This window comes from Pelodiscus sinensis, chromosome 1 (assembly GCF_052426305.1).
Source record: "Pelodiscus sinensis isolate ZL-2025 chromosome 1, ASM5242630v1, whole genome shotgun sequence".
Lineage (NCBI taxonomy): Eukaryota > Metazoa > Chordata > Testudines > Trionychidae > Pelodiscus > Pelodiscus sinensis.
The window spans coordinates 228,244,703-228,256,689 of NC_143052.1; the positions used below are offsets into that span (position 1 = coordinate 228,244,703).

Consider the following 11,987-nt stretch of genomic DNA (forward strand, 5'->3'; position numbering starts at 1 on the left):
AGCAGACTGTCACAAAGCAAGGCAGACATCAACCTAGTAATAAGTGTGGCCTTATAAAGCATAACAGTGTTACCACAGAGTCACTGAAAGTCCCCTTGGTCATTCCAGTCTGTCTTGCCACTCAGGCAAGCTGGGTGATGCAGGGTTAATTTACACCATATTCAGAGTACTTCCAGTTCCAAAGGACCAATAGTTTTCTTTCAATTGTACTCAAATCTCAAACCAAAGACAACACTTGCAGTCTATCCTAATTATGGAGTTACTAACTAAGAAAAGAAATGAGAGTTATGTAGAAGGTCAAACAGAAATGACTTAGGGTATGTCTACACTTCAGTGTTATTTCAAAATAGCTTATTTCAAAATAACGTGTCTACACACAAAATGCATTTCGAAATAGCTTTTTACTATTTTGAAATAGCATGTCCATACTGAATAGACTCTGAATCGCATTTAAGGCTGGCCGGAACCAGTTCCAGCAGGGCACCAGGTCAGGACTTACTGTGTGGGGCTGCTGCCTGAGGCTATCTGAGGTCTGTGCTTAAAGGGACCCCCCCCCCCCCCCCGGACAGCCAGTTCTCAGGTTTCCCTGCTTGCTTGTCTACCTTGATGAGGGACAGCAAAGCATTTTGTCTCTGTGTGCTCTGGTTGCCCTCACTCAGGACACCACAGCACTCTGGAACATGGAGCCAGAGCTCGCCTGGGCACTCTGGTGCTTCTCTTAGATGCGTTGCTATGAGCCTGGCTGCACTTTTTGCAGGCTGCCATCTGGGAGGTTCATCGGGGGGCTATCAGAATCCATGAGGCCCTGCGGGAGAGTTTCCACCCTGAGGAACACTAAGAACCTCCCTGATCTGCCCCACTGGGGGCTTGTGCCTCATTCCTCCCTCACGTCCTTCCACATACACCTCCCGAACCCCTCTTCCTGATGTCAAATAAAATACACGTATTTTCATGAACACAAACTCTCTTTATTTAACAGAATTGGGGGGGGGGGAGGGATGAAACTCTGGTGAGACTGGGGAAAGGAGGCGGGAGAGGGGAAGAGAAAACCTGGGAGGAGGGAGCTGGAAGGGGGAAGCAAGGGGAAGAAGGGGAAGGGGAAGCTCAGGGCTCAGGATTGGGGGTCTCACCAGACCAACTTGATTTTCATGCAAACCTGCTCCTGGGTCCGCATGTGGCCTTTGGTGGCCAGGCTGGCAGCTATCCTACCACAGACGACTGCATTCCTTTGTCTAGTGTGGAGATCATGGACGTTGGGTGCATCCCCCCCAAACCTGAATAAGATCCATGATTTCCACCCTTGACCAGGAAGGTGCCCACCTTCTCCGTGCCCTGTCAGGCTCCTGGGAGCTGGCAGACTGCTCCTGGGGAGCGGTGGAGGGCTGGCTGCCAGTGTCTTGCTGGCTCATGTTTTGGGGCTACTGGGTTGGGGCAGTGAGTGCTGGCTCTGGGCCAGCAGGCTTGGAGCTGGCACAGGCACTGTGGCCAGAGACTACCCCTTCAAGGGCTCCAGGGAGGGAAAGGAGTGTTCTTGGTTGAGGCCAGAGTGGCTACCAGGGCATGCTAAGAAGGCTGGAGGCCCCCTATCATATATATAGTAGCCCAATGTCTGTGACTCTGTAACACTGAAATGCTGGCTGTTCCCTCTGGGTGGCGCTGTTGCCTCCCACCGTGGCGCTTGGCTGACTTCTGCACCACTCAGCCGGGCTGCCGAGTGGAAGCAAGTGGTGCAAGCGGCTGTTTGGGGTCCATGCTCCACATGCAGCACCCCCATGCTGCATGGGGAGAGCGGGGCCCAAACGGCCACATGCGCCGCTTGCTCCCGTGCAGAGGCCCAGCTGAGCAGCACAGAAGTCAGCCAAGCGCAACGGTGGGAGGCAAAGGGCATGGGGCAGTGATGTGCGGCATGACGGTGGATCCAAGCCCCCACCCCCTCCCTCGGCCGTGAACAGACCGTGGCCAGGGGGAGAGCAGAGGAATGAGGGGGAGGGGGAGGGGAAGGACTACTGAGAGGCTGCAGGATCAGTGCTGGGGTGAAGGGAAATGGTGCAGGGGGACAGCTGGAGCTTATAGGCAGCTGCTCAGCCAGGCTGCTGTGCGGGAGTAAGTGGCGCAAACAGCCATTTGGGCTCTGCACTCCCCATGCAGGAGGAGGAGGAGAAGAGAGAATGAGAGGCAGGAGGGGGAGCTGAGAGAGAAGGGGAGGGAGGCAGTAGGAGGAGGTGAAAGAAAGAGAGAGACGGAGCGAGAGACCGGAGGCTCAGGAGAGAAGACTGAGATAGAAAAGGAATAGGACATGGAGGAGAGACCTGAAAATCCTGTTTTATGACTGGCTAATTGGCTAGTTTTGAAATGAGTGTCTACACATAATTTATTTCAAAATAGCTATTTCTAATTTGGCATTATTCATAGAATGAGGTTTGCCAAATTCGAAATAAGCACTCCGCTATTTTGAATTTATTTCCAAATAGCGGGTTGGCTGTGTAGATGCTAGGAAAGTTATTTTGAAAGAAGGGCTGTTATTTCGAAATAACTTTGCTGTGTAGACATACTCTTACAGACCTAGATTTTAAAAATTGAATATAAACTTCTGTAAACAGCTGTGTATGTCCTTTAGGGATGACCCATGCCAAGAAGCACAAGGATTTCTTGCTTATGGCTAGGTATTGTTGCCCTGCAGGGTCCAGACAGCATACAGAGAAACCGTTTCTCCTTGTCAGGGATTTTTATCCCCTTCACCCAAGAATCTAAGTTGCTAGGATGAGTTCATGTCCATATCTCCCCTTCCTAGAAGGAGTAATGAATGAAATCAACCATGCCTCTGTGCTTTGATGCTACACAGTGCCTTTTTTGCTTTCAATGGGCCATGAGACAAACACTTTACCTTATTTAATGCTTCTTTTCCTGTTTTGTGAGTTACATGGTGCCAGAGGTTTTATACTACAGGTTACAGATATTTTAAGTAGGATTAATACTTGCAGCACCCTAGAAGCGTTTCATAACTCCAAACAGTAAATTCATTCTTATAATACTAATATCTATTTTAACAATACTAACCCAAAGAGAGCCAGACTGCTTTCTAGCTATTAATTTGTCAATGTTCATTGAGGCCCTGTGTCTTGGCTTGTGTTGGTACCTCCTTTGCCAGTGCCACACCTCTCTCTTAAAAATATTCAGGTGGTGCATAAGGAAGAGGAGGGTATTGAGTAAGGGAGGTGGTAGAGAAGATAATAAATGAATTAAGAATGAGCATGCTAAAACATCTTTCGAGGGGAAAGATGTAAGTCTGTTTAAAATACAGAAGCTATTCTTAGTGATGTATGCTCAGGTGATTGGATTTTGTATATTGCTATTGCAACTAGAAACAAAACTCACGAAGTACTTTAGAAAATATATTCTTTGGTCCAAAGGGCAGAGGGGATACAATATAAAGTGGTGGGAATGACTAAACTAAGAGCTGTATCATGTTTTTAGGTTAAATTGCTCTTAAAAAATATTCACCAAAACATGCATTTTTTTAACCAGGTCTAATCTCTACCACCTTGAGATTCTTCTTTCCTGAGAAAAGGTGTATGAAGCTTTCACATTTGTCCAACCCAGAAGAGATTACTGAATCTATCTCACTATCATGGGAAGACTTGAAAACAGCACAATAGAAATGCTTAAGAACCAAATGCTGCAGACCACTTTGCCTGCCCTTTATTTGTTCATCTTCGTCATCAGTATTCCCCTGAATTCTATCTCCTTGTGGTTCCTTTGCCGTTACTCAAGACCTTGGACTCCCATCATCATGTTTTCCATTAATCTGACAATCACGGACTTGCTGTACAGCATGCTCCTCCCTTTTCAAGTTGTCTACCACTTACGGGGAAACGACTGGCCCTTTGGACAGGTTCTGTGCCGCATTGTGACTGTGCTATTCTATGCAAACATGCACTGTTCTGTTTTAACCATGACAAGCATCAGCATAGAACGCTACCTAGGAATTGTTCACCCGCTCCAGCACAGGGCCATTAGACCCATTAGAACAGCTCTCTTGACATGCATCATCATTTGGATATTTGTTTTACTGCTGCACTTCCCACTCATGAAGACAGAGCTAACCTTCCAGGTACAGGAGTTGCAGATAACTACTTGCTTTGATGTATTACCCAAAAATATGTTTCCTTCAAGAAATGATTTCATTGCTTATTTTGGCTCTCAAGTTCTCCTATGCTTTCTCCTACCTTTGCTAGTTATGGCATTCTGCTACACCTCAGTCATTCGAGCTCTTCTTAATGCCCCTCCTGATCAATTAAAAGAAATTAAGAATCAGACAATTTATTTGATAGTTGTGTTGCTTACAGTCTTTGTACTGTGTTATGTGCCCAATATTGTGATATCAATCATCCATTTTGTCTATACTACCCAAAATAAGACTGTTTATGTGGAATATAAGCTGTCTCTGGCTTTGAATAGCCTTAATTGCTGCTTCGATCCACTTGTTTATTTTTTTGGTTCCAAAGAGTTTCGACGAAAGATACAGAAGAAGCTCTGCAGATGCATACCTGATATATTCAGTGAAAGTCCCACTGTCTTTTCAGAGCAAGATTTGCCATTAACAGCCAGAGAACATGCACTAAATCATTAAAAATGTATTTGACCTGGAACAGATTTTGTTAGTCAATGCTTCAAACCATCGTCCAGAAAGTTTAGAAGTTGTTTTATTTAAGAACATACAATATCAAAAGATAAAGAAAAATACACCAGGCAATATATTACCACAATTTATTGAAGCTTATTTTGGACACAAACTGAGCACTCAGGAAGACTCAGCATGCATGGGAAAAGACACACCTTTTAGCTTGCTAAAAGCAGTGCATTATGGAACATCAATTACTATAAATTAGGAATACAAAAAATATTTCACTGCCAGGTACATGCATTCCCTTCGAATATGTCTCTGGAACAATTTCTAAAACCTGTTTCCCAGTTCAGCACTTCTAATTTAAATAATTGACAGAAATAAAATGAACACACCGCATTTCTGAGGAGAAGAGGAGTATCTGAGCTAAAATGATACACATCCCTTGACACAGAAGTAAGCAAAAACTGGTGATTAGCATTTGTAACAGGGGAAAGCAGAAATACAGGGTTTAATCTATTCATGCACATTTGATGTCCTCATTATTGGTATTTAATAGCATATTCACTCTAGAACTGTGGTTCTCAACTGGTGGTCCATGGACTATTGGTGGTCCATGGTGACTTTTCGGTGGTCCACAGGAACATTGTCCAAAGTCACACGGTGTGAGCAGGTGCCACTGTTAGGCTGTTTTACACCATGTTCACAAGCACATGGCACATCATCCATAGCGTCACCTAGGATGCAACCACGTTGTGTTGCCAGGAACTTCCATCTGAGGCTCTGAGCATCAGTGTAGCTGCTGCCGTCGTGCTGAGCGGTTGCTGTGTCATTCGTCCTGTGCTACATGTGCAGTTTTACAGGTGTGGTATGGTTTGTTTATAGTGGCAACAACAGGAAGAAATGTCAAGCTCAAGTATTTGGAGGACTACATCACATTAGGCTTCACTTGTCAAGAAAAAGAAGGTATGGATTTGCCACAATGTGTTATTTGTTTCAAAGTCTTGGGGAATGACTCAATGAAGCCACCTAAGCTGAAATTCCATCTCGAAAAGTGTCACCCCAACTTGTTGCAAAAGGATGATGATTATTTTGAGTGGCGGTTATCAGGTCTGAAATAGCAGCGTCTCGACTCAACAAGTGCATTCTACAATTAGAGAAGCAATGCAGCGCGCGCTTCCTACATTGTTGCATACAAGGTTGCACAGGCTAAGAAGCCTCATACCATTGTAGAGCAACTTGTGCTCCCCTGTGCAAAAAAGATGATGCGGCTTGTTCTTGGCGAGGAAGCAGCAAGGAAGCTGAATGATATATCTGTCTTTAACTAAACAGTATCGAGACAGATAAATGAGATATCGCAGAACATCAGTGAACAAGTTGTGGATAAAATAAAGAAGACTCAATTGCTTACCATACAACTGGATGAATAGACCGACACCACATTGTGCTCTCAGCTATTGGTGTTCGCCCTATACATGGTTGAGGGAGACTTCAAAGACGAGTTTCTTTTTTGTAAGACTCTTGATACCACCACAAAGGCTCAGGTTGTGATGGAAATTGTTAACAATTTATTTGAAGTACATGGTCTGGATTGGGTAAATCTTGTGGGTGTCACCGCTGATGGTGCACCTGCCATGCTGGGCTCAAGGTCGGGCTTCCAAATGCTGGTGAAACAACACACTCCAATGGTAACTGGAGTTCATTGCTTCATTCATAGGGAAGCTTTGGCATCAAAAACATTGCCTGGTCAACTGAACACCGTTTTCAAAGAGTGGATGAAAGTGGTGAATCACATCAAATCATCGGCTCTGAACACCAGACTTTTCAAAAGATTTTGCCTGGACATGGGTTCCAACTTTGATGTGTTGTTGTTCTACACTTCTGTACGATGGTTGTCAGCAGGGAACATACTTAACAGAGTTTTTCAATTTATTTTGGATTTATTTCTCCAGGCTCAAGTGAAAGAGGAATTCCAAAATGTGCTGATGCCGTCAAATTTATAACTTGTGTATCTTGTTGATATTTTTGGAATCTTGAACAAACTGAACCTTCAGCTGCAAGGAAAAGGTGCAAATCTGTTCTCTCACCAAAGCATTATCAAGGCTTTTCTTGACAAATTGGAACTCTGGATCGTAAGAGTCGAAGGCAATAATTTGGTTCAATTTCCATATGTGGCTGCCGTGCTTGGGGAAAAGGAAGCCATTCGGACGCACATTCTTGATCATTTACAGAAGCTACAAGACGAATTCCAACAATACTTTCTGGAGGTGGACAGGACAAGGGATGAATTATCTTTCATCAGGAATGCATTTACAACAGATGTTAATAGTGTTCCAGAGGATCTGCAGGAGGAATTCTTGGATCTGAAAAATGATTTTGTAGCTCAAGACATGTACCAGCAGTCTACCATAGAGAAATTTTGGGCCAGCATGACTGAGAGTTACCCAAATCTGTCAGCACAAGCAGGCAGATTTCTTTTGCCATTTGCATCAGCTTATATGTGTGAGACTGGATTTTCGTGTTTGTTGCACGTTAAGTCCAAACAGAGGAATCGGCTTGCAGTGGAAAGTGATATTCATTGTGCATTATCAAGTACCACTCCAAACATTGAAAAGCTTGTCAGAGAAAAAAGAATCAAAAAATCTGTTAGTAAGAAATAAATTTCAAACCAAAATGTTCATTGTCTGCTCTTTTTTATCATGTCTCAAAAAGGAGGTGGTCCACGAAAATTTTTTGATTGGCCTGGTGGTCCGTGGACTGAAACGAGCTGAGAACCATTGCTCTAGAAGCATAAGGTTCTCCTTTTTGATTGACACTGTCTTGACAGGCCATTTATAGACAAGGCCCCCATGCAGTGTATCACACCTGACTTTTGTGGCAAGCCCAGGCAAAGCAGAGAATCTACCACCTGCATCTTACTGCTACAAGCCTTTCCCCTTTCAGAGATGGGTGTAGTACAGCCTAAACCCAAACCCATACCCCAGCTACTGTCATGGATTGGCTGTAAGGGTATGTCTACACCAGTGGTCTCCAACCTTTTTACACTCAAGATCACTTTTTAAATGTCAGGGCAAGCCAAGATCTACCCCATCCCTTCTCCAACATCTCACCCCTTTCCTTGAGGCCCCACCCTCTCTATTCCCCTCCTCTCCATCATTTGCTGTCCCCAGCCCTTACTCACTCTTACTAGGTTGAGATAGCAGGTGTGGGCTCTGGGGTGGGAATGAGGGATTTGGGTGTGGGAAGGGGTGAGAAGTGCAAGCTCTGGGAGGGAATGTGGGTGCAGGAGGAGGTGGAGAAGGGGATTCTGGCTCAGGGAGGGGGCTCCAGGCTGGAGAATGTTGAGGTCAGGTGGAGGGTTGCGGTTCTGAGCAAGCCACAGGCTTGGGAGGTGGGAGTACAGGAGTTTGGGTTGGGGTGCATGAGGGACTCAAGGCAGGGGGGGTTGGGTATATGATGGGCTCAGGACACCAGTTTGTGGTGTGTGGATGGTGCAAGAGTATTGCGGCAGAAAACTGGAGATAAGGGGGGTAGGAGTTTGGGGATGTGAGGGGCTCAGGGCAGGGTGTTCTGGTGTACGATGGGCCAGGGTGGGGGTCCATCGGAGGTGCAGGAGTATTATGATGCTGCAGCCAGATGAGGGCTTGGCTGCAAGTGGGGGCTTGTTGACCAGACTTCATTTTTAAATAAAATATTATGTCCAACACAAAACGTTTCAGCACTGTCTTTATTTATGGGAGAGGCAGGAACCTGTTTTGGGTCAGGGGTCACTGACCCACAGAAAAATCAGTCGGGGACCACACAAGTGAGATCAAAAAATCAACCCCTTCAGAACCCACCAAGCCTCACTGATGTGGTCTTAGCTAAGACACCTCATTCCTTTGGCACTCCAGCCCCATGGGCAGGGGAGGGTAGGATAGAGATTCATGGCTCAGGCCAGATGAATTCTTCTGGGGTTCCTGGGTTAGTGGATTTTGTGGGCCCCTCTACGCTCTGAGGTGGAGCTAAAATGAGGAATCCAGTGTGTGGGTCAGGGCTGCCAGTGAGCGGGACAGGGATGGAGGTGCAGAATCTGGGTGGAAATCAGGGTACAGAAGCAAGCTGGGTGGATGTGTCTGGCCAGGAGCAGTGTGCTGGTGGGTCTCTGGCCAGGAAGCAGGATCAGGGTGCTGGCAGAAGGTCTGGCCGGGGGAAGGGGGCAGGGATAGCTTGGATAGTACCTGGGGGTCTCAAGGGATGAGAATCTCTGGGGCAGGATCTGTGGGCAGTGCTGGATGAGGCGCATGTACGGCTCCTTTAAGAAATCCAGCTGCTCCAGATCTTTTAAGAAATTCAGCTGCTCCAGCCGCCATCTTAACTGTCCCCTTCTTCCCGCCCCCCCACCCCCACCCTCCTGCCTTCCTGGAGCATGGGGAAGGAAGGGAAGACAAGAAAGTGCACGCGCTGTTGTGGGCAGGGAAGGAGCATGTGCTTTCTTGTCTTCCCTTCCTTCCCCGTGCTGCCTTCCTTCTTCCTGTGGTGTGTGGGGAGAAGTCCCAAGGCTCCACACCAGATCCAGCTCCTCAGGAAGCACGCACTGCTCCTCCCCTCCCCACAACAGCGCATGTGCTTTGAGAAGCTGGATCTGGCACAGAGCCATGGGACTCCTCCCCTCCCCACCACAGGAAGATGGAGCTAGCTCTGTTTTTGTGGGAGGCAGGAGGTTGTAGCGCCAGTGCGGGCTCCTCATTGGCGGTGGGGGGGGGGGGAGGGAGAGTAAGGAGGGGCTAGGAACACCTCCTCGTCATCGACTGGCTGTGCCCCCGCGCTCGACCAGTTGATCGCTATCTACTGGTTGATGACTACAGGCCTACATAGCAGTTGGACCCACAGCTGTGGGTGTTTAATTGCCGTGTAGACATATCCTAAGTTCCCGCTCTCTTGGGGTTATGCAGTAGCAACAGCAGCAGCTCGGGTTCCGGGGGAAGGGAGGCTCTCTTGTCAGACACAGCTTGGTCCCAGGGGAGTCCTCAACAGTGGCCCACAGCTAGAGTACCGCTACAACTCAAAGGAAGCAGATGTGCAAGTGAGACTTCTCACCCTTAGAAGCTCTGCAGCTGAGGTAGGCACCTGTCATGCAAGGGTTCCTGAGCTCTTCCTATGCAGCCTCTCTGCTCTGAGATAGGTTACATGCCTCACGCTCCCCCCACTTCTCTATAGATTGTAGTCTATCCCCTCAGCTGCATTCTGCTCCACAGCCCATTCCATCAGGCTTGCTGGTAGTCCATATAAATTGCATAAAAAAGGGACTTATGCAGCAGTGTAAACCTATCGGCAAAGGCACTGGTCTGTCCACCAAAGAATACTTTCCATTCACAGGATTTCAGTCCTTTTCCTCCTGGGCTTTGATTTTATTTCTTCAAAAACGAAGCTGTTTACTTAAAGTTCGATATATTAGTCATGTCTTTTTCCTGACCCAGTGTCTTCTGCAAAAGCCTTTCTGTTCCCCCTCAGCCCTTGTGCTCATTCCTACCCTGTTTCCTGCACAATTACACTCCCAGGCCATCAACCCGCCTATGAACTAGGCTCTCATTGAGTAGACACTTAACTATCTGACTAGGAAGTGCAAATTTAGAAATCTGAATGCACACTTCTGCACACAAACTTCTGGATCCATAAAAATATGTAGCCCAACACCTAGGTTTTGCTCTCATTTACATTGCAGTAAATATGGAATAATTCCACACAAAGATATGATTCTAGTTTTACACCAGCGAGGCTGAAAGCAGATTCCATCCACAGGTTGAGGCCCATTTGATAATTTGGCCCTCAAGTCCAGTTGTTACTTTATGATCTCAGGGAATAATTATAAAAAAAAGAACTGTCACCTAGCGCTTAGAGACTGCACCTGGGAGAGAGGGTTCTAATCCAAGTGCCTCGGTGCTATTAGGTGAATCAACTAAGTCTCTCTGTCTCTCTTTCCCCATCAGTAAAATAAGGATAATTATTTTTTTAGTACCTATGAAGGATGTTGCGAAGATTAATCAGTAAATGTGTTTGATAGTTCTTTGAAAAAAAATGAAAAGCTTCATTGTATCTTTGTGCTACAATTTGTATTAAGATACTGCACATGTATTTTTTACATGGCCACTTGCAATCTAACAAGTGACAGCGACACCTTTAAGAGATGGTGCTTGATAGACTGAGACTGGGTGGGGTACTTCCTTCCTGACTCACTTTTTCACTAAATGAATAGCAAGAAACAAGTAGGTCGTTTATTGAAAGAGGGAAGAGGAAAAATCTTTTCAAAAGAAATTTATGACACCAAAGCTATATCCTCAAGTCACACCTGTCTGTGGCTCATCAGAAGTGCTCAGACACTACAACAAGAAGAATCACAGGTTAAAAATAGTTAGTGCTATGTACAGTTCTTTGGGTATGGTCAGATAAACCAGGAGTGAGTAAGACTTGAAAGTGTGAAACTGAATCCAAGCCCAGTAATATTTGCTGAACTCAGGTGCCTTCCGGAGACAAGGCAGCCAGTTTGAGTTACAAGACACTGAGCCTATTGACATAATGAACACATTCCCACGAAATATTTCATTTTTCCTCAAATCATCATTTTGCAATAGAAAACTTTCTTTGGAAAAATGTTAACCAGCTGTTCTTGACAGTAGAGAGTACTTCACACTGACTTCACATTGCAAATGTGAGCAATCTGACATTCAGCAAATCTCAAGTAAATGAGGTGTCTGATTAGTAATCATCTGCGAAAAACTTGGTGTCAGTGAATTCTCTGAAATCTCATAGGAACTCTGTGGCCAAAGTAGGGATAGAATCCAATTCTCCAGAACAGTACTCAACTGTCTTACCTATAAATAGGGCCCTAACAATTTCAGTCCATTGTCATAAATGTCATGGTAATCAAATTTTTAAAAATTTGAATTTTATGGTTTCAAATATTTAAATCTTAAATTTCAAACATAATTATAAACATGAATATGTATTTTAAAATAAAATATAAACATGTAAAGCCCTTCAGATTTGGTGTTTCTCAGACTAAGGGTCCCTACTCTAAAGGGGATCACACAGCTATTGTAGGGGTTGTGGTAATGTCACCTTACTTCTGCAATGCCTTCAAAGCTGGGTTGCTGGAGGACAGTGACTGCTGGCTGGATACCCAGCTGTGAAGGCAGCACTGCCACCTGCAACAAGATAGAAATAAGGGTAGTAATACTGTAGCCCCCCTACCGTTGCTTTGCAGACCCCTTTCAGATCCAGACCCCCCCCCCCCATTTGAGAGACACCATGTACTTTTGTATACTTTTACCTTGTACTATAGGAACTTTTATAACATAGGATAAAAGTATACAGAAGACCAGAT

General features: G+C 45.6%; 1 protein-coding gene across 3 annotated transcripts in view; it reads left to right on the forward strand.

Moving 5' to 3' along the window:
* Positions 1-8,968, forward strand: part of LOC112543526 (P2Y purinoceptor 8-like) — a 32,489-nt gene extending 23,521 nt beyond the window's left edge. For all 3 annotated transcript variants that reach the window (XM_075915771.2, XM_025177827.3, XM_075915775.2), the window contains one exon: positions 3,526-8,968. In XM_075915771.2, coding sequence (XP_075771886.2) covers positions 3,629-4,630 — 1,002 coding nt within the window. In that variant the 5' untranslated portion in view covers positions 3,526-3,628 and the 3' untranslated portion in view covers positions 4,631-8,968. The remainder of the gene's footprint in view (positions 1-3,525) is intronic.
* The last annotated feature ends 3,019 nt before the right edge of the window (positions 8,969-11,987 follow it).